General features: G+C 43.1%; 1 protein-coding gene across 2 annotated transcripts in view; it reads left to right on the top strand.

Moving 5' to 3' along the window:
- Positions 1-22284, top strand: part of P4HA3 (prolyl 4-hydroxylase subunit alpha 3) — a 37412-nt gene extending 15128 nt beyond the window's left edge. The window contains exons 5-13 of one of the 2 annotated variants that reach the window (XM_057553874.1): positions 3467-3518; positions 5413-5576; positions 5822-5998; positions 10167-10231; positions 12907-13012; positions 13728-13790; positions 17428-17496; positions 18793-18889; positions 19674-22284. In XM_057553874.1, coding sequence (XP_057409857.1) covers positions 3467-3518; positions 5413-5576; positions 5822-5998; positions 10167-10231; positions 12907-13012; positions 13728-13790; positions 17428-17496; positions 18793-18889; positions 19674-19744 — 864 coding nt within the window. In that variant the 3' untranslated portion in view covers positions 19745-22284. Of the gene's footprint in view, positions 1-3466; positions 3519-5412; positions 5577-5821; positions 5999-10166; positions 10232-12906; positions 13067-13727; positions 13791-17427; positions 17497-18792; positions 18890-19673 lie in introns of both variants that reach the window. The other variant, XM_007173726.2, reaches the window with a different exon arrangement.
- The last annotated feature ends 979 nt before the right edge of the window (positions 22285-23263 follow it).

The following is a 23263-nucleotide window of genomic DNA, read 5'->3' as shown; positions in this document are numbered from 1 at the left end:
TGCTTAATTGCTACTTACTAAAGCTGAAACAGAATCCCTGTGATGCAACAAACGGCGAGAAGTTATTGAATTTTAATAGAAGAAGAAAATGGAGAATTGATGTGGAGACTCAGAGAAGATAAACTAAAGCAGCTCACCCTGAAAGACAGAGTTTTAAATACAGTGTCTGACTAATTGTTTTGGTTTTTTTCCCCTATGATGACTTAGATTTCTCCTCTTCTCACTTGTAGACTCTCCCTTTCCACAACCGTGCTTTGATACATTTTATTCATCTTACTAGGCGTAGCTCAAATGTCACCTATTTCGTGAAGTCTTCCTTAATTCTCCTCAGACTCTCCTTCTTTGTGCTCTCATAGTACATTTTTTTTTTTTATCCCACAGTAGTAGAACACATTGGCATTGTCTTATGGGCAATTTCTGGTCCCCTTTTTACCCTTAGTAAATTAGGGATAAATGTCCCTACATGGACCTTACATTATCATATAAAATTATATATCTATATATACCATGAAAAGTATAATATATATAATATTATATATAGTACTATTATTATCTAATTCTTTTTCATGATACATTTTAGTGAAAAATCATTTCAGTAACTACTAATAATGAGAGACAGTAGAGTGTAGTAATTAAACCATAGGCTCTGAAGTCAGGCAGACCTATGTTCAAATTCTGTGAAAACTTGGGCAACTTACTTAACCTCCCTGGACCTTAATTTTCTTATCTTTAAAGGGGGATAATAATGATGCTGTAGGAGTGTGGAAATAATTTTCCGAATAACCTTCTGAGTTTTTGTCTGAGACCTCCCTGTAACGTAAGACAGATTAACAAAAGGAACAATAAACATAAGTTAACTAACATGTATACCTCCTGTAGACATGGGAGATATTGGGGCGGGGAGGGAGGATGAGTAACTCTCTGAGGGGATCTAAACCTCCATCTTAAATACTGTATCCAGCTAAAGACAAAAGAAAGAAGGTGTGGGGAGAGCCAGTTCTGGGAGGTGACCAGGCGTAGCAAGCAAGGGTAAGATTGTTATGTAGATTTAAGTGGGTGCCTTCTCCATTGATAAGATTCTCCTCTGATGTAGAGTAATCCTTTTCTTCCAGGTACACAGGGGGAGACACCCTCACAAATGGAGATTTCCTTTATAAATGTAAATTTGCCTTACAAAAGGGCAACTTCTACTCTGGTTTGAAAAACTTCTCCTGTATCTGTTGTTTCTCAAAATAATTAGCTCAAAATAATCTTTATGCCAAAGAGGCATATTTTGGGGTGGCATATTCTGCTACCCTTCAATGCTTACCTCAAAGGGTTGTCATGAGGATTAAATGAGCTAATACATGTAAAGCCCTTAACACAATTTATGACACATATGCACTCAATACAGGTAATCTATTTTTATATTATACACAGTATATATTCTCTTTTTTCATTTAACATTATTTAGTGTACACGTTTCCAAAGGAGTTTAACTGGGACATCAAAAGTAACTCTAACTTTGTTCTTGATAAAATATTTTACCTTGTGATAAAGCCCTTGAGTTTTAAAAATATGTAAAATTGTATTTTAGTTCTCTTCATCTCAAAAGGGTTTGAAACTCTATAACCCTGAGTTAATATCTGACATTATAAGATATTAGTAGATTACTTAACTATCCCTCTGTTAAGTACAGAACAGAATAATTCATGATATTAAATAATTAGAAACAATCTATATGCCCAAACAATAGCAGAATGGTTAGATTGTCTGTGATGGAGCTTCTAGATGGAATAAAATACAGCCATTAAAAATGCTGTCTTGGGGCTTCCCTGGTGGCAGAGTGGTTGGGACTCGAGCTCCCAATGCAGGGGGCCTGGGTTCGATCCCTGGTCGGGGAACTGGATCCCACATGCATGCTGCAACTGAGAGATAGCATGCCACAACTAAGGAGTCTGCATGCTGCAACTAAGGAGCCTGCCTGCCGAGGCTAAGACCCGGTGCAACCAAATAAATAATTAATTTTAAAAATGGTTAGGATGGTAAATTAAAAAAAAAAATGCTGTTTCTCTTGTACACCCATGTTCATAGCAGCGCTATTCACAACAGCCAATAGGTGGGAAGCTATCCAAGTATCCATCAACGGATGAATGGATAAGCAAAATGTAGTGTATACATACAATGGAATACTACTGAGTCTTTAAAAAGAAGGAAATTCTAACACATGCTACACCATAGATGAACCTTGAGGACATTATGCTAAGTGAAATAAGCCAGTCACAAAAAGACAAATACTGTTTGATTCCATTTATATGAGGTATCTAGCATAGTCAAATTTATAGAGACAGAAAGTAGAATGATGGTTACCAGGGGCTGAGGGGAGGGGAGAATTGGCAGTTGTTTTTTAATGATTAGAGTTTCAGTTTTGCAAGATGAAAAAACTCTGGAGATTGGTTGCACAACAATGTGAATATATTTAATATTGATACTACTGAAACTATACACTTAGAAATGGTTAAGATGGTAAATTTATGTTTGTGTTTTTTACCACAATGAAAAATAATAATATAACTAAAAAATGCTGTCTCTGAAGACTATGTAAAGCTATAAAAAGTACTCCTGATTACACTGTAGAGGGAAACAATCAGGATATGAAAATATATAAGAAATATGATTGTAACTATGTAAACACTATATATTAACCAAAGTGCTTGAAATGCCTGGGTTTCAGTGTAACATTTTCCCCCTATTTCTCATATGTTTTATAGTGTTCTTATTGTTACTTTTATCATTAAAAATGAATTTTTTCACATGCAAAAATAAAATGATCGGAGGGAAATACAGTTCTAGCAGCTCATCATCATTCCATGGCCCTCAGAGTAGGATCACAACCCACCCACCCTGGGTTCTGTTCCCCAGGTTTGTCTGGAAATCCCCTGTTTACTTTTGACCACGTGTAGCCCAAGGTTGAATGGCTGCAGGGAGAGTCATTACTATGCAGTGGCAACGGTTCAGGTTTAGTTCTTCCTTTGCCTTCCCCTAACTTTGTGGACTCTCAGAAGTACTGAGCCTGGAGAGTAAATTATAGTTTTAGTAGGGTTTTTATAGTTCCATATTAATTTTAATAATAAAATATACCAAAATAACAATACCCTACAATTACATGGTTTTGCATGCTTTGAAAGACTTGAGGGCATTTTAAGACAGTTTATTTTCCTTTATTTTTCTCCCTTCCCTGGTAAGGGTGTTAATAAGTCATTTGTAAATGAGGAAACTGAGGAGACCTGATTTGGATCAGGGCTCAAATCCTGAATTAGGACAGAGAACCTCTACATTTTAGTCTGCAGCTCATTTCAATGAGTCTTACTATCTATTCTTGGTAAGAATATTTTATAGTTTTTAAAAAAATCCATGTAATGGTTCGTCAGAGGAGATATCCTCAGTGCAGTTAACTCTTTCTTTTCCTTTTCTTTCTTTTTTATAGGTGGGAAATATTTCCTGTGCCCTCAGCCTCTCCCGAGAGTTTCTTCTGTACAGTACGTAACGATAAAAGATAACTACAAGTCTGACTTACTGGGAACTCCCTCCTACTCTTGGCCTTTAGTCCTTGCAAATGAAACACAGCTGTCTATTTTTATTTTTCTATTTCATAATCCAAGGCACATTTCTAATTTTTGATTAAATCTTACATACTGATCAAGAGTTTTTAAGTTAGTTAGAAAGCTAAGAAAAAGATATCAACCTGTCCCCTTCCTCCTCCACCCCCTTCCAGTCATATATATGTGTTGCTTTAGTGGAGAACAAGTCCAAGATTGGGAGCCAGTTTCTTTAGGGACGTTTGAAGATCCAGGTTTCAGGAGCAGACCTGGGAACGAGTGCAATCAATGAGAGCTGTGTGTGCAAGAAGGAGAGCGACTCAGCAGGGATGTTCACTTTGGCTGCTCATAGAAAGATAGCAATTCTTCTCTTTAAACCGGAGCTCACTTTGCTATGCAAGCATCCTGCCCAGTTGGCCACAGAGTTCAGCTTCAACCCTGTTCAGGCAGCGCCTCACCGGAGTAAAACTGGGAGGGAGATTTACTAGCTTAGCTCTACTTGGATATTTTTGCTTAAAATGTTGGTGGTAGGTGGCTTCCCAGGTTTTCTTTTAATAAGATAGTTAGATACTAAAGTAAGATACATAATCACTATTATGTTTTAATATTTATGAAGTATTTCGTGTAGGATTTCACTGTCACTTTCTAATGAACCCATTTAGTAATGTTATTCCTTTCTGATAATTTGGCAAACAGTAGGATAAGGAAGTAGCTGTATGGTCTGGAAACACGTAGACAGTTAGTGGTACAAATTGATAACCCAACCCCTCTTTATTTCTTTGTGCTTTATCTATTAAAATCTCTGCCTCTCCCAGAGAACCCAAATTGTGCACTATTATAGGTGGATAAGTAGGACACAGCAAATTGAGATTCCTGGTTCCATAAATGGTTTTGCAATATTTTTGTTGGTATTTTGAGCTCATTATTTCCATTCCCCCAAACTTCATTTCTTCTCTGGTTAAAAAAGGATGGTAATTTCTGTCCCCTCCTTTGCCAGAATAATGGTGGTGGTGGCGCTGGTGGTTAGAAGGACATTGAGCTCCTCAGAGAAAGATGCTTTGTGAGCCTTACAACAAGTCAGCACCTCCTTCTGAGATGCACTGAGAATCATGCACAGAGGCTAGCAGGCCATGGGTAGCTCTAATCCATGGGGGATCTGCAGCCAAAGCAGGCACAAACAAGACACAAGACAACTGTAGGAACCTAGGCTAGAACCAACGTCTAGAGCCCCTTTGTCCCATACTACTCTGCTATGTCTAGGCCAGTTAGGGATTTTGAAGGATCTAGTAGAGCTGGGAAGAAATTTGCTTCCAATTCTCTAGGGAAGAATAGATCGGGTCTCTCTGCTATAGGCTTTGGCTCTTTGAACTTCTGTGTCATAGCACTTCCGTGTTGTGTTGTGTTGTAAGTAGTTAATGTGTCTTTTCTCCATTAGACTCTCAACTCTGGGAGGTTAGCCTCTAGCACAGTGTCTGGTACATAGTAGATGTTCACTGGAGAGTTACTGAATGGATGGGTGAATGAATGAATAAAAGATTGAAGCTTCTTCCCTATACATGAAACTGACCATCACACCATCCTACAGCCACATCCTCATGATCCCTTGGTCTAAGAGTGTTCCTTCAGCTCTACCAGGCCCTACTCAGTCTCTTTTTAATGGCAGGTACTTTCCTGGGAGTGAGGGCCTTACATCCTCCTGTGCATGGACACAGGGAGTTATTTAGGTGTCCAGCTGCTGGTCACGTGTGACGGTGAAGCTATAGGAAACCTTGGCGGCACTCTCTAGGATCACCGTTTGTTAACCTGTGTTATTCCCTGCTCCGATTTCTTCCAGGCCCAGATAATAAGAGGATGGCCAGGAATGTCTTGAAATACGAAAAGCTCTTGGCAGAGAGCCCCAACCAGGCCGTAGCTGAGGCTGTCATCCAGAGGCCCAACGTACCCCACCTGCAGACCAGGGACACCTATGAGGAGTTATGTCAGACCCTGGGCTCCCAGGTAGGATTTCTCAGGGAACGAAAAACAGGGAACAGGCTCGGATAGAGGGAGAAAAGGTAGAACTGGGACGATGTGAGGGGAAAGGCTGATGCACCAAAAATAAATAAATAAAGCTCACTTGGACAGCATCAGTGACTGAATTCTGAATCTCCTGCATTCCAGGTTTTTTATGCTGTAGTTCCCCTAAATCGGTTTCCGCCCCTAGACCCTTCTTCTCTTAAGCTGATTCTAGTCTTTCCCTTCAGCCGACTCACTACCAGATCCCCAGGCTCTACTGCTCCTATGAGACCAGTTCCAGCCCCTACCTGCTCCTCCAGCCTGTCCGGAAAGAGGTCATCCACCTGGAACCCTATGTTGTTCTCTACCATGACTTTGTCAGTGACACTGAGGCTCAGAAAATCAGAGGGCTTGCAGAACCATGGGTGAGTGTCCCCAAGGCCTGCCAAGAACTTCCCTTTGTTTCTTTATATGGCTGGTGTTCAGAAGTGGGAGAATAGGCAGCCTGAACAACTAGATACTTCATCTGTTCAGGAGTTCAAAATACCAGCCATTCCATAAAACTAATCAATGGTGAAAAAAATCACAGTAGTGGTTGCCTCTGGAGGGAGAGGACTGGCTGAGAAAGGATACAAGGGGATTTTCTGGGGTATTGAAAATGTGCTCTCAATATCTTGTTAGGGATGTGGAGTCCATGGCTGGATGCCTTTGTCAAAACTCAGCAAATGGTACTCCTGAGATCTGTGCGTATCATCGTATATAAATTTAACCTAAAAAAATTAAAGGAACCCCCCTCCCCCAATATCAGTCATTCCATATACGTGGAAGAGGCCTACAACAGCGGTAGAGGTCGGCTTCATCCTCTCGTTTCCTGTCTGTCTTGGGCTGGCTGCAGCTCCGCCCCGTGCTGTCTTCCTCTGGGACCCAGCCCAACAGAGCAGCCTCTCTTTGGAACACTGCCGTCTCATGCGAGAGGAAAAAGGCAGAGATGGCAAACTGCTAGCTGGTTCTTAAAGCCTCTGCTTGGAAGCACCAGGCATTACTTCCATCCACGTTTCCCCGGCTAAGGCACAGTGTACAGCTAACACTGCAGTCAGCAGGGAGAGTGTATCTTATTCTCCCATGGAGAAGGCTCTGCAGTCACCGCGCCAAGCTTGATGTTGATGCGGAGGGGAGTTTAGTCCACCAGGAAGTGTGGCAAATATTTAGAAAAATCATGCGGTCGACCTCACCACTATAAGCATGTTGCCTCTTTACAAACGGTACATTAAGATGGTCTCAGAACTACTGTGTCAAAGCAGACATTGTGGCCTTCACGGTGTGCTATTCACCCCGGCAGCCAGTCCATCACTCACCTGCTGTGTGCCAGACGCTGTACCGGGTGCTTGGGCTGTTACGAGGAGGTTAAGTATTGCTCGCTCCCATTTAGGAGCTTCCTGCAGAATGGGGAAAACATATTTACAATGCACTGTGATACGTGCTGTAATAGAGGTGTGTGAGGGAGTTGTGCTACGGCAGCCTAAAAAGGTGAACCTTCCTCTGAGGGAAAGGCAGGGAAAGGCAGTCGGGTGAAGAGCAAATGGGGGAAGGGGGAGAGTTAGAAACAGAGAAGGCTTCTCTGTGGACCTGAGATTCATCAGAGTGGAAGGTGGCAAAGGGTATTCCAGGGAGACAGACAGTCTGTGCACGGGCCTGCTGTGTGGTGTGTCCAGAGAGTGGGGGTAAGCCCGGGGGCTGAAGTATGCAAGGGAGGGGGTGCGAGGTGATGGGAGATGAGGCTGCAACGTGAGACACAATTAGAAGCGCTGGAAGTACCAAGCTGGGGAGCTTGGATTTTACCTCGAAGGCAGGCGGGGAGCTGTGGGACAGTTTGAAACAGGAGAGTGCCCTGATCAGGTCTGCAGATTTTGAGGAAGTCTCTGACAGCAGACGTGGATTGGAGGGAGAAATACAGCAATAATAATTTCATCTAAATTAGGCCCTTCAGAGAAATCTGGAATCTTTGTACAGAAGGTTTTTGAAGCGATCAAGCTCCCCTCCCTGTTGAATTGGAACGATGTCTTTTCAATAGCTTTGGCTTCTCAGTGAGCCGGCGGGAGCGTTTGGCCGGCAGCTCCTTTTTCCTCAGGACAACTCCGTTGCTGTGGTAACAGGACAGGCGGCCCACTCGGAGATGTTCATTTAATCCCTTGTAGCCAGGTCATCTGTTTGGCACGCACAGATTGTGCCACGCTCCCTTCCTCCAGAAGCGTCTCGCTGGGGTTGCTGATCGCTGTCTGGTCTTTGGCTCAGCCAGGAATAAGCCCTGGGGGTGTGTGGTAGCGGCTGCCCCATGGGACCGAGCCACCTCAGTGGCTTGTGCTGAATTTCTCTGCTCCTCTTCACTGTGTGTTTCTCAAAGAAGCATTTCTCTGCTCTCTCATCACTCCTCCCCCATCTGCATCCTCCGCATCCTTGAAGACTCAATTGAAACCCTATGCCTCTCTTGGCCCCTATCCCTGACCACTTTGGCCCACTTTCATAGATTCTTTCAGGAGGAACATTTTTTTCAGAGCACTTTTTGGGGCCACATACAGTAACCTCCCTCCTCTGAACTCAGTTTTTGTCTCCACCTGTTTGGTACTTTCATTTATTCTGCCATTTACGTGTTGTCTGGAATCACGACCAGTTTCATGGGTTAGTATCCTGTCCCCCCAGCTAGACTGTAAACTAGCAGGGATCATATGTTGTCCTTGAAATGCCCGGCTCCGTATTAGGCCCGTTGTAGCCAGAGCAGTTTGCAAAGGGTCACATCTGACTGAGTCAAGCCCTCACTTAAACTCTTTAATGGGTCACTTTTGCTTTCAAATGATTACAGAGCTCCCTGGCCTGGCCGCTGCCACTCCCTCTGCAGCGTGTTCCCATTATACTGACACCCTAGCCACCCTAAACAACTTGCATCTCCACGAACAGGCAGTGCCCTCACTGGCTCCCCACACACTCTTCTCTCTGCCTGAACCACTCTTCCCTTGGCCTCTTTTCACCTGTGTGATTCCAGTTGTCTTTTGAGCATCCTGGGAGGCCTTCCTGGCCTTCATAAGAATGGGCTAGATGCTCCTTCTCTGTATTTCCATAGCACCCTGTACTTGTCCATTAGGGCCCCACTGGATGCCTTATGTCTGGTTTCCTATGTTGTATTTACAATGCATAGCACAGTGCTTAGCACAGAGAACGACCAGTAAGTATTTGTCCCCCCAAATGAATGACTTGTAGGTGCACAGTAAATAATTCTTAAAGGAATTAAATGCAGTGTGGCTCTTTAAGGGAGGGGGCGGGCAGGGTGGAGTGGCGACTCCCTAGGATTTGTTTTTAAACCATTGATGTTGTCCGAAAAGAACAGAAGGGACTATCTCTCTATGAATCTCTCCTCACTCCTCTGTGAATGGCTCAGGAGAGGATGCTGGCTAGAGGACTAGAAAGAGACGATATCAGTCACTTACCGATTCCCTGCATCCTAGTATTGTAGAGGGAGAGGCTGAGAAGGACTCCAAGAACGTATTGTTCACATGCTGCATTTTATAGCTGGGGAAACGGGTCCAAGCAAGGGAAGAGCCTTTTCCAAGGTTGTCTACCTGGTTTAGCAGCAGGAACAATAATATCGTAGAAGCCTCTGAGAAGGGAAAGGGTTTCTGTCACGTGCCCTTTGTGGCTCTGTGCTCTGCTGTGACTGCATGTGACATGCCGGGGCTGTGTCTTTAGCCACAGGACTCTGGTTCATTCACTCCTGGGTACATTTCACCAATATGGAGCACCTACTCCCTGCCAGGCCTTCTCTGCCTCCTGGGGATACAGCACTGAAAAAAGACCAAGTCCTTGCCCTCATGGAGCTGACATTCTGATGACAAATGCAGAAGTAGACATCCTTATGTAAATAATATTTCTCTTTCTGTCCCTGGTACAGTACCTTTGCAATTAGAGGCCACTTTATTTAAAAATAATTTAAAATTTATATCTAGACATTCAGAACAAAATAGAGACATTCAGTTAAATTAGTGACTTCAAACCTGTTTGGTTGTTTTTTCCCCATAACCAGGGCAGCTGCAAACAAAACAGATTTTGATTCTCTGTAAGGAAGGGCTTTTATCAGAATTGTTCAGAAGGAGCAAGCTGCCTCCGAGGGTAGAAAGTGTCCTGTCATTGGAGGAGTTCATTTAATTTGACAAACACTAAGTCAAAGCTTAACTTACCATCAGTCAGTCCCTGCCCCAAACACGGATATAAAGATGAATAAGAAACAGCCCTTGTTCTTACAGAACTCACAGTCTTGCAGATGCAAAAGGGATTCAAAATCACTTGTATTTCAGTCCTACAGACCTTTTTCAGTTTTTACTATTTACCAGATATGAAGCTAAAGGTTATTTTCAACTCTGAGCTTTTATGTCACTTAAGATTGATAGCTATCACTAAATTAGTAGCATGTACAAAATATCCTTTAATTAAGGAGAAACGGGTGATTGTTAGGTTTATGCTAAGAGAGGGGCATGTCTATGGAAGTGAGAGCCCTTCCCTTTGCGTTATAACCACTTGCACTTTCTCTTACATCCTTCACACCAGCTACAGAGATCTGTGGTGGCATCAGGCGAAAAGCAGTTACCAGTGGAGTACCGCATCAGCAAAAGGTAAGAGGGGTCCTTTCTTGGCAGGGACTCTGGTCATGCCTGCTGGGCACCCTCGGGCCTGTGGCACAAGTGACTGAAGGTCAGCAACAGCCATTCAGGTGCCATTAGAGACGCCACTGTAGTTCACGTCTATATCTGTACATTCTTGTTGAGAGGGAGCAATTTCCACTCCCCTTACCCAAGGGCCTTTCTCAGGTGGTTACATGGTCTGAGGACTTAACTAGGAGGCCATTAGGGAAAGACTTGAAAAAGCTCCTATGCCCTAGACCAAAAATTAAGTGTGTAGTTGTTCTCCTAACCAGGATTGCTTTTCCAGGGAACAAGTCCTGTCTCTATTTGGAACTTGACTTTACCCCCTGACTCATATTCAAAGCATGACTTGCCACCACTCAGGCAAGACGGATGGCCAGAATCTCTGGATCTGATACCTTCTCTAGTTGAGAGCCCAGCCGTATACCCTCCCCTCCATCCCTGCTCCCCCTCCACTGCAGCCCTTGGTTTGTGCTGTAAGGACAGGATACCGTAAGAGGAGGGTCCCCACTGGAGCCATGGGAGACGGTGATGACATCCTTGGGGAGAGGCCAGACCTCAGGCTGGGTGGATGGTTTTGTTGTCTGGGAAGCGAGCTGAGTGATGAAAGCTTGGATTCAGAATCATCTGGCTTAACTTATTTGGTCTGGTACGTTTTGGGGACCTTTTTTTTTTTTTTTTAATTTGCTACTTTAATTAATTAATTAATTAATTTATGGCTGTGCTGGGTCTTCGTTTCTGTGCAAGGGCTTTCTCCAGTTGTGGCAAACGCGGGCCACTCTTCATCGTGGTGTGCGGGCCTCTCACTATCGCGGCCTCTCTTGTTGCGGAGCACAGGCTCCAGACGCGCAGGCTCAGTAATTGTGGCTCACGGGCCCAGTTGCTCCGCGGCATGTGGGATCTTCCCAGACCAGGGCTCGAACCCGTGTCCCCTGCATTGGCAGGCAAGACTCTCAACCACTGCGCCAGCAGGGAAGCCCACGTTTTGGGGACCTTTTACATTATAAGTTATTTTCTAAGTTTTGAAAGGCCCGTCTAACCTCAGCTTTGTTGCTTTGCTAACCTTTCTGACGTAGTGTCAAGGAGAAAATTCAACCTTCTGTTTAGAGTCATTGCTTTTAGGGGAGTAGGTGATATTCTCTTTACTTTTCAGGTAAAGAAACTGAGACCCTTATTGCCTCCTCTCACTACCCACCCTCCACCACAGTGCACCCACTTGAATTTTGGTTCTGTCCTCACAACTTCACTGGAACTGGTCCCTCAAAGGTCACCTATGCACTCCTAATCACTATCCACAAAGACCAGGTTCCCGACCACAGGGTCCTCAGCTTTCTACAACATGCCCTGAGCCTACTTTGCTAGCATTATTTCCCATTACTTCTCTCATAGACTAAATGCTTTCGTGCTGACACACACTGTATTATATCACCCCACCATGTCTGTGCTTATGCTCTTTCTTCAAAGAAGCCTGGAATATCCCTATGTCTTTTCCATCTATTGAAATTTTATGCACCCTTCAAAATTTGGCCTACATGTCCATCTTACCTCAGTGCCCCAGTCAGAATTAACATCTCCTTCCTCTGTGCTCCCCAGAACTTTACTTTAAGGGCTGGTTCTTATTTTTCACTCTACCTTGATTTGTGCTGAGTTGTATTTGTGTATATTTGTGTGTCTCCTCTCATGAGCTCTTTGAACACAACAGCTTTGTCCTGGGTATCTTTGTAAACCTTAGAGCCCACAGCATAGCACTATGCATGCACTCCATACAAAAGAATGAACAAATTAATCCATCATTTATAGACCAAAGAAGTGGTCTTCCCAGACATGCCAAGGTGCTTCCCTTAAGAGCCTTCATCATCTCCCCAGGAGGCTCACTGGCTTTGCTTGGGGAGCACTTCCTCACTTCCCAGGGACCTACATTCTGATCCCAAATCCTCCACTTTATCAGAACCTCAACAAGACATTCAGGAAAAGAGACTGAACTTTGCTCTTTGGCCTTTGACCTATCCTGGTTTGTCCTGGAGGAGAGCAAAAGAGCAGAGATTTTTCTGTGTTTTACAGCAATCAATAACATACAGCTTACAAAGCATCTTCATAAGCAGTCTGTCACAATCTTCATAAGTCTGTGTAGTAGATAATATTACCATCCCCATATTATAGATGAATACACTGAACCTTAAGAGAGGTGAAAGGTTAAGGGCCTGACCAAGGGTCAAGCCGAGGATCCGGGACTGGTCTTACTCCTCTGAATCCAAAGCTTTTTCCATTGCACCCAGCTTCCTCCATTGAGATGTCTCTAAACATAGCATTTTTAAAAACAGGGTTTTGTCTTCTTTCTCTTTGTATCCCAGTGCCTGGTGATGTGAACCTTCACTCTTCACACACCTAACACAGGGTCTGGCATACAGTAGGCCTCAGAGAATGTTTGTTGAATGAATGTGTGAATGTTAAGACAGAGCACAAAATGGACTGGGCCAACTTAACAGGAGGAGTGAGTAGGTAATTAGGTATTCGTGTCTATCTTCCTGTCCTCCTTGCCTTCCTTCCTTCCTTCTGGCAGTTGACATCATTCATTCATTCATTCACAGATATTTAGTCATTTCTGGCATTAGATCACTGATGCTGCAACCTGTGGTGTGTTTTAGTGCCTGGCTAAAGGACACCGTTGACCCAGTGCTGGTGACCCTCGACCATCGCATTGCCTCCCTTACAGGCCTTGATGTCCAGCCTCCCTACGCAGAGTACCTCCAGGTGGTAAACTACGGAATTGGAGGGCACTATGAGCCTCACTTTGACCATGCTACGGTAACCATGGGGTTGGTGACCAATCTCGTGGGGTAGGCAACGAGAGTGTTATTTATTTCTCTGAGACAGAGCTCTTATAGGGCCCCCAGAGAATACTGCGTGAAATTTTAGAACAAAGCTTCTCATTCTAGGTAGATTGAAAGCCTTGGTTTCAAGCTGATTGCTGCTGAATCATCTTCTTTTTACTAGAACTCATTGAAAAACACTCTTACAATGATTGAATTTTATGACATGTAAATTATATCAGTTAAACTCTTCTGTGACAAAAAAGTGTGTCTCTTTGGCAAATAATTGGGAACTCCAGTCTTATGACTTAGTATTTTTACAGAATAATTATCTGTAATATTTTATATGTTAATTTATTTCACCAAGAACCTGAAGGTGCAATCAACCCCTCACAGTGCTTTCACTACTAACAAGCAATTTTGTTTGATTAGTAGTATACAGTTCACTTATATGCGTATCTAATAAAGTAGTAAGAGGAAAAAAGTATATTGAGTACCTGCCAGCAAAGATGGGCACATACTTGACTAGGTATAGCTCAAGGCTATATCCCATCTGTGACTCCTCCATTTTTCTCCTCCCTGTATTATGGTGGCATCCTGGCTGTTACTCTGGTGCCATCTGCATAAAATAATGATATGTTCTATTTTTGTCTCAGTCACCAACCAGCCCACTGTACAGAATGAACTCTGGGAACCGAGTCGCAACATTTATGATCTACGTGAGTCTTGCTCTGGAGGGACCAGGGCTGCTTACTTAATGACTATTTGTTATCTCTTTTATTTTACGGTTTTCAAAGCAATATCAGATACTGATTTTATCTGAATTTCACAGCAGAAAAGTCTCCAGGATGTTTGTGAATTTCATACAGCACTCTTGTTAGGCACTATAGGAGAGATAAAGAAATATCAATACAAGTCAGTTCCTGCCCTCAAAGAGCTTACATTGTGTAGACCTAAATGTGACCTTGTCATTGTCAGTGATTAGGATGGGAAGTGCGGTTACACCGAAGGCCAAGAGATCCTGGGACCTGAACAACACAGGAAGGGGATGTGAGGGTCTCTGTCTTTGAGGTCCCATAGACTAGTTGGTGTTGAAAAGCATGGACCTATAGATGAGGTTGTGGAGCTGTGAGGGGAGAGAGGAGAGAAATGAAGCAGCTGAGATTACGAGAGGGAAGAACAGAGATGCCTACAGAGAAATTCCGTAAGTGTGGCTCTCTCATATGCGGTGAAAATTTTCTTCCTTATCTCCTCATAAATCCTTCACTAAAATCTACATTATACCCCCTTAAAAAATAAATTGGCCTCCTCTCCTAGTGTCTGACCTGATCCTATAGAATTCGGACCCAGTCTTTACTATCTCACCTATCCTCTTCCCTTCAGATCATGTGGGTTTACCGCCTTCTCTATGGACAAGTCATAATTTCAGGCATCTGTCACTTAAATTATAAGAGGTGTATTACTGTTAAATGAAGGAATAAACATGCCAAATGTAAGTGCTCTACATAACACCCTAAGATGAAGGCCTGGTTTCAGGCTCATTAGAATAGCAGACACCTACACCCTAGCATTCCCTCTTTTCTTAGTCCTGTTAACTGGTCTCCACAGTGTAGCCAAGAAAGGACAATCAGAGGCCAGCACTCTGTAGTTTTAATGCTGGCAATCCCAACATGTTTCTTCATGTGGCTCAGTTTTAATTTTATGCAGAAGTGGAAGGCTGCCATTGCCAATGGTGTCTGGCCTCTCGTGCTCATTCTGAGCATTTTGATCAGGCAAAGGGATGGCTGACGTCAGCTCTCTGGGCAGGAGACACAGCTTGGATCAGCTGCTGGTACATCTCTGGTTGATGACTCAAGCTGGCATGGGAGGTCACAGGCAGTGAAGTACATTGATATCAACCAAAGAATAGGACATCTAGGGGCCAATATCTCTCTGTTCTTTATCCCCCTAGTATCTTCTGTAGCTGACTCCCTGATTACAGAGGCCCAGTTACTATGGTAAGGGTACTATGGTAAGGGTAGCCCAGCAATTTTAAATGACAAATGCAAGAGTGTGTATATGTTTGGATTTTAAGCCTTTGATACACAGTGGAATGGAAAGCGTTTTGGGTTTGGAGTCAGTTGGTCTAATTCTGGTTCTGCCACTTAACATGTGGCCTCAGCACAAATCACATCAATTCTTTGAGCTTGTTTTCTTGCTCTGCGCCTCCTCACAGGGCTGTCATGAGGACCTGATGAAATAATGTAAGGGGATATCTCTCTGTGAAGTTTCATACAATATGTTTCTATCATGTATCCCAGAAAGCAAGCATAGGACCCCATAACTGGGATCGTGGGACCTAGGAAGTGCTAGGTTACACCCAATCCTTTCATCTTCAGGTTGGTGTTAAGACCATCATAAACATTTCTGAACATAAGAGATAAGATTTATGGAGAACATAAGAGTAATATTATATAGGGAGAAAATAATCTTTAAGAAGTATTGGGAGGATTGAGATGAAATCAGGTTAGTGATTTTCTACTCAAACTGGACGTAAGATCAGTCCCAGTACAAAACAGTGGAAGGTTTACAGAGGGAAGATTTCCCTCCCCTCCACCAATCTTACAATCCACGCCCTGCTCATGAGCTTCATAGCACACACATCCGATTCTCTTTTCAATTTGTTGGATAAGTCCTTCCTTGCCACTATACTGTGAAACCACAGGTAGAGGAAGGCAGGAAAGTCCAGGTTCCCTCTGTTGTGTCTTGCTTCCACCCACAGTGGCTGACAACAGGGGTCTGAACAGAATCATCCAGTTTGTTAGTTATTTGAACACAAGGAGCAAATTGTTGCTCTCATCGCCCTTCCCAAAGGACTACAGGGGGAGCCAAGATGTGCTAAAAAATTACCACTGCCTTTTCCAGGTTCTGAATTGCCACGTCAGTTCAGTTTCCTCTAACAAGTGCTAACATCCCAACTCCCATAGCCCTTGCTCTGTAACACAGGCGAATATGGTGGGATCTGTGAATGTGCTGGTAGACAGTTAGCCAGGGCGAGGTAAGACTGGCACTCTGTGTCATGCTGCTGGTGAGAAATTAATTTAGCAGTATGTATCTAAAGTATTGAATATTTGCATATACTTTTGACCCAATAATACTAATGCTCAGACTCTTTCCTAAGAAAACAATCTAAAATGCAAAAATGATTTTACTCATTAAGATGTTCACAGTGTTGTTTATAATAGTAAACAGTGGGACATAACCTAATGTTCAAGAGTGTATGTAGCATAATGGTTATGAGCAGGGACTCTGTAGTCAGACAGCATTGGCTCAGCTCCAGTCCTGGCTCAGTCACCAAAGAGTTATATGACCTTTTGTAAACCACTCAATCTCTCTGAGACTTGGTTTCCTCATCTGTAGAATGTAAATAATAACAATCCTAACTCACAGGAATAGTGAGGATGATATATTTGTTGTGAGGAATAAGTGAGATAATATATTTGTAAGGACTTAGTGTGATGCCTAACATACGGCCAGTGCTCAATAAATGTCAACTATTACAGTTAAACCATAACAGTGCTTTTTTCTTTTTCCAGATTGTAAGATGATGAATAATATTATTTTAAGTATTTTAAAGTATTTTCCAGTATTTTTCAAAATGTTTAGGTTATTACATATTTCTTTGACAATCAGAAAAAACTCTTCAAATTAAGTAAACACATTCATAGTTCTAGAATATACCAGTGGTGAAACTCTTTAGCTGAGATTACCTAGAGAGGGTCTGAGTGATCTGGGAAACACACCAAAGGTGCAATCAGTAGTTCCTATGATGCCCAGCTTTCAAAAATAATCATTGTAATCTAAACAGTGTTTTGTAAGCCACCGGTCATGATCCATTAGTGGGCTGTGAAATCAATTTAGTGGATCTGGTCAGCATTTAAGAAATCTGAACTAGAATAGAATAAAATAAAATGGAAAATAACAGAGGGCATCTGATGTAGTTAAGAATGTTCTATGAAACTTTACTTCAGGGACGTGTCTGTGTCTTGGGTTGTGACATAAAATGTATTTCTTCCTGAGGGCCTCAAAGTTTGAATCTACTTATGGTAGCCCTCAATAAGGATGTTAGCTCAAAGGGTAAAGAAAGGGGGCATTTCTAAACGTTGTCCTCTTGTGGCCCTGCAGGCAAATACTGATGCCACTGAGTAGGCGCTCTCAATTCCTAAATTGGGTGATTGTATTTCCGTAAGTATTTCTCCCAGAGTTGAAAGAGGGGCACAGAAGAGGGAATGTATGCAGAAATGACATCAGACGTCACGTGAGGCAGAGTAGGGCAGTCGGGCTATCTCAACCCTGTCTCTTCCTCTGGCCTCGTAGCTGAGCTCGGTGGAAGCTGGAGGAGCCACCGCCTTCATCTACGGCAACTTTAGCGTGCCTGTGGTCAAGGTGAGTGGGCGTCTGACCCCAACAGGTGGTTTTAGCAGTGCAGAACTAACACCCTAGCGTTCATGCTGCCTGTGCTTGCAAGCTTATTCCTGGGAGAGGGAATGCAAAGAGGTCTCCCCTGATTCCCAGAATCAAAGATAATTCCTCAATTTTCTTGACTCCTGCATTTACTTGTGCCTCTGTTTTTTATTTTATTTACACTTATATTACAAGAGGATGATTACATGTGTGCCTTCCCGTTACAATAGAGCTCCTCAAAGGTGAGAGGTCCCCTTCGGATCCTTGACAACAACTGGTCCCTTCAGTCATTCGTTTAGTAAACACTGGGGGCTGGAGGCACTGAGTACCGAGGAAAACTCACAGTCCTTGCCTCCAGAAGTTAACATAAAAACGTATTGCAGTAGGAGCCATAACGTCAAGCAAGGCAGAGAGGGCGGCCAGTGTGGTAAGAGGTTTGTTTAATGAATTTAATATCTCCCCCAAATTTCAGATCAATCAGTCAGGGATGACAGCCCTTACTTCAGGAATGAAATGAAGACAATAATTGAGATCACGCCTCAGCACTTAGCACAGTACCCAGCACATCCTAAGCATTCAATGAGTAAATGCTGGGTATCTATCAAAACTCAGGGGGTTGGCCAAGGTTAAAGTAAGCATATAGGAAAAAAAGCTGGGGATGGGGGGAAAAAGAACAACATATACGATTTGGAATCAAAACACCTGGGTTTGAGTCCTGACCTTGCTCCTTCTTAGTTGCATTATTTAAAGCCCCTAAGTCTCAGCTTCCTTGCTGGTGAGGTGGGGATGATGATGATCCCTGCTTCCTGGGGGTGTTATTAGGAAGTGCCTAAGGAAGAGTCAGTGGCTCAACTAAGTTCCTAGTTGTGTGAGGAATATTTTGTTCCACCTTATGCTTTTTGTCGAGTTTCTCTCCTCAGTGATCCTATGACACCCTGTGCTCACCTTTCCCCTAGCACTTGTCACACTGTCTCATCCTGGTTTGTTTTTAATGTCTGTCTCTCCCACAAGACTACGAACTCCCTGAGAGAAATGGACATGATCTGTCTCTGCATCCTCAGGGCCTAGAGCAGAGCAGGCCCTCAATAAGTGGTGCATGAGTGAATGAGTAAACGGCAGCTTATACCATTTTGTGGCATTTTATGCATGCCTTGCCCCCAATCTGCATGGACAGTTTTCTTGTTTAATGACATGCATGCCTTTGTTCTCAGTCAAGTGCTTCCTAAGGACTGAGATTCTGGGCTGACCTCCCCTGGGGCGGGGTCTGCTTGTTTTCAGAATGCAGCACTATTTTGGTGGAACCTGCATAAGAGTGGTAAAGGGGATGGTGGCACACTTCATGCTGGCTGTCCTGTCCTGGTAGGAGATAAGTGGGGTAAGGCCTGCCTTTCTGGGCATGGGAATTGGGTGAGGGGTTCAGGGTAAAGTGAAATAGGGGATGGATGGAAAATAACATAGCCTTTTCATTCCAAAAGCTTCATTAACAGTGCCACATTATATTGAGGTGATCAGATTCTGGATTAGTTGCCACCAGTACATTGGGAGCCCATAAGGGCAGGCTTTTGTCATAGAGCAGGTGTCAGTAAAAGTATATTGGCCTGACCAGATGGGCCTTGATTCCTGAGCACAGCTAAGGAATAATATGTTGCTAAGTCCCAGTCCTCTATCCCAAGGAGAGTGCAGGTGCTTCCTCATGAGGAGATGGTCAAACAAGGAAGAGATAAATAAGTAGGGGATGTGTTTATGTCATATCTGTGTCTAAGAGCACTTAGCTCTGAAGACAGAAAAAGAAGTAGAAGAAGGACTCTTGTGCTGAGGTGGACTTTGCCAGGAGAATCCATCCCTTTTCTCTCATTACCCTGGAATGGTTCCCTGGGGGAGGTGGGCTTTTAGGAGCTACATGAAGGGTAAGTGACCACAGTACCCACGGGTTTGAAAATTAGTCTGTAGTAGCACGACCTGTCAGGGACTTTTTCCAGGTGCCACTGTCCTTTCTGCTCTTTACTGCTGCTGAAGCAGCATCTTGTAGTCCATAGTAGGGCTGGGACCGGGGTGAGGCAAGTGAGTTGCCAAGGGTGTGGAATTTAACAACCCTGTGAGTGAGCATTGCTGCTGTCTGCTCCGCTGAGCCTGCTTTTCTTCCTCCCCATTTCCCCCAGTGGCCAACAAGTGGATACACGAGTATGGACAGGAATTCCGCAGACCTTGCAGCGCGAGCCCTGAAGACTAAAATGTTGGCAGAGAGAAGCTGGAGGAGTCCTTTGGCTTTCCAGTGAAGCCAGAAGCCAAAAGCTATGGTAAGAGAGGAGAAAGGAGAGCAAGCTTCTGGAGGAGGGCCTTTGTCAGCATTACCTATTCCTTGCAAATGGGAGACAAGGAAGTGGTCTCTAGCAGGGGACATCTGAGAACTTACAGTTTCTCCTCGAGCCATGAGTCACAGTAGAATGAACAATACAAAGGAGGGGGCAAGGAGGCTGGAGAGAGAAGTTTCTGGAGCTCAGACACACTCTGTTGGGAACAGGACATATCAACAGTCTCCAGGGTTTGGTCACTGGGGCTTTTGCTACTTGAGCCTTGACCACGGGGGCCCAGAAGTGGCAGTGAGGACACCTGCAGGTGGTGCCTGACCCCCATATGCCCTTCTGCCTACTGACTTCTGCTGAAGGCTGAGCAGGGGGTGTCTCTGTATCAGGAGTGTACCTCATGTGATGATTTTTTTAAAGCAGAAAATAACTTTTTAAAAATATGATTTTTAAATACAGCCATTAAAAATGTTTTAATACAGTCATTAAAGATGTTTACAAATCATTTTTCACAACCAAGAACATTCTTACATTGTAATATTGAGTGAAAAAGGCAGAGTATAACATTTTATTTATGTGTAATCTCATCTTGGCTCCCCTCTCACTGCATTCCAGACATAAGACATTCTTTCTATTCCTCAAAACCAACATCGGTCCCACTCTTCAGGCCTTTTGCTTTCGCTGCCCCTGCCATGGTCTCACCATTCCACTCTTGGCTCAGTGTCGCTTCAGAGAGGCCTTCTCTGACACCCAACCTTCCAGCCACTTTCGTTCACATTAGCCAACTTTGTTTTCTTCCTAACAAACACTTTTCTTGAAATTACTTTTTATTCATTTAATTGTGGCCAGTGGCCTTCCCTGCAGGGTGAGTGCTTTAAGACCCCTCTATACTTTGTAAATGCCTCTATTGTAGCCCCCATCTCACTGAATTTCACTATTTGTTTATTTGCCTGGCTGCCTGCACTCCTTATACCTCTTGGTATCCCCAGAAAAAGGTCTGTTTCAAATAAGTAGACATTCAGCAAATATTTTTGGATAAATGAATAAGAAGGCCTCCTTTGAGTTGTACTTTGGAGGACAGGTAGAATTTTTTTATAGGCAGAGTCTAATGAGGAGAAGCATTTCCCAGCAGAAGGACTAGCATGAGCTAAGGCTGCATTGATGAGTGACTTGTGCAAAGAGAACATTCCAGGCGACTTGGCTCGGGTTCCTCAACAGGAGCGAGGGCGTGTGCCTTGCTCACAAAGAAGCCACACAAGTAAAGGACTAGGTGCTTAGACACTGTGCTGCCTCCACCCCCTCCCTGCACCATGCACATCAGGGTTTCTGCCTCCCAGAGCTCTGTGGGCCCCAAGGAAAAGGTTCTGGTGTCCTGATATTCAGGTTCCTGAAGAGCCTCCATGAGCACCTGGTCACATGCCCAGTATTTCCGCTGAGTGCATCAGGACTCTGGAAACCCTCTTACTAAATTACTGTCATGTAGGGAAGAAAAAGTACTTTCCCCCTACCCTTCTGAGTTCTTAGCTGAAACCTGTGTAATAAAAGACATATTAACAAAAGGAAACCCACAAGCTTAGTGACATGTATATATCATGTATACATGGGAGATACCCAGAGGAAAATGAATAACTCCCCGAGGTGGCTTAGAACTTGGGATGAAATACCATCTTAATAGGGAAAGATTTTTAGGAATGATAAATGGGCCCTTAGAGTACAGCCCATAGGTGCGAGATGTAATGGTGACAGTTTATCTAGGTGTGGTGTCCACTTGTAGTCTCTTCTCCTGTGGTAAGGGTCAGTCTTCCTTGGTTGGTGAAACTCTTGAGGGGGGGATTTCTAACAATTGAGTTCCTTTTGGAGCATATGTCTTCAGGCAGGTGAGAGCAGTTCAGGGAAAGTGGTGTGTCTGTGGGGCCCCAAAAGTGCTTAGTAGGTAGCTATTTCTAAATAGGACTGATGGTGGCTTGGTACATAGCTAGTTTATAATTTTGTTTCTTTCTTGCATGCTTCTTCAACTGTTTTTCTAACGGCTTTCTCCAACCTGGGTTCCTGGTGTTGCACTCAGTATCTCTCACAAGATTCACTACAGGGAAAATTCTTTATGTTAATGACTATTATCATTGTCATTAGTAACATACTGACTGTTTACCACTGGCCAGGCACTGTGCTAAGAACTGAGGTGTACTTGTCTCCTTCAGTCCTCATGATGAATGGGTACTATTATCTCCATTTTATAGATGAGGGAAACTGAGGCAGAGAATGTGTAACTTGCCTGAGGTTACATAGCTATAAAGTGGCAGAGGCAGGATTCGAATACAGGTCTGCCTCTGAAGATCTTTTTTTTTTTTTTTAAATTGAAGTATAGTTGATTTACAATGTTGTGTTAATTTCATGTGTACAGTGAAGTGATTCACATACAGTATATATGTATATATATATATATATTCTTTTTCAGATTCTTTTCCCTTATAGATTATTACAAGATATTGAGTATAGTTCCCTGCGCTATACAGTAGGTTCTTGTTGGTTATCTATTTTATATATAGTAGTGTAGATGTGTTAATCCCAAATTCCTAATTTATCCCTCCTCCCCTTTCCCCTTTGGTAACCATAAGCTTGTTTTCTATGTCTGAGTCTGTTTCTATTTTGTAAATAAGTTCATCACTTATATCATTTTTTTAGATTCCACATATAAGCAATATCATGTGATATTTGTCTTTGTCTGGCTTACTTCACTTAGTATGATAATCTTTAGGTCCATCTATGGACCTAGAAAGAAACAGAAAATATGAACAGACCAATTAGCAGTACCAGTACTGAAACTGAATCAGTAATTTTAAAACTCCCAACAAACCAAAGTCCAGGACCAGATGATGGCTTCACAGGTGAATTCTACCAAACGTTTAGAGAAGAGTTAACACCTATCCTTCTGAAACTATTCCAAAGCGTTGCAGAGGAAGGAACACTTCTGAACTCATTCTATGAGGCCACCATCACCCTGATATCAAAACCAAAGAGTGGGAGGGAGATGCAAGAGGGAGGAGATATGGGGATATATGTATATGTATAGCTGATTCACTTTGTTACAAAGCAGAAACTAACACACCATTTTAAAACAATTATACTCCAATAAAGATGTTAAAAAATAAATAAAAATAAATAAAAAGATACTAAAAACAAACAACCAGACAAAGATATCACAAAAAAAGGAAAATTACAGGCCAGTATCACTGATGAACATCAATGCAAAAAACCTCAATGAAATGCTAGCAAACCAACTCCAACAATACATTAAAAGGATCACACACCACGATCAAGTGGGCTTCATCCCAGGATGCAAGGATTTTTCAATATCCGCAAATCAATCAGTGTGATACACCACATTAACAAACTGAAGAATAAAAACCATATGATCATCTCAATAGCTGCAGAAAGAGCTTCTGATA

Source organism: Balaenoptera acutorostrata, chromosome 9 (assembly GCF_949987535.1).
Source record: "Balaenoptera acutorostrata chromosome 9, mBalAcu1.1, whole genome shotgun sequence".
Taxonomy (NCBI): domain Eukaryota; kingdom Metazoa; phylum Chordata; class Mammalia; order Artiodactyla; family Balaenopteridae; genus Balaenoptera; species Balaenoptera acutorostrata.
The sequence above is the reverse complement of the archived record's forward strand: the minus strand, read 5'-3'. Positions and strand labels throughout refer to the sequence as shown.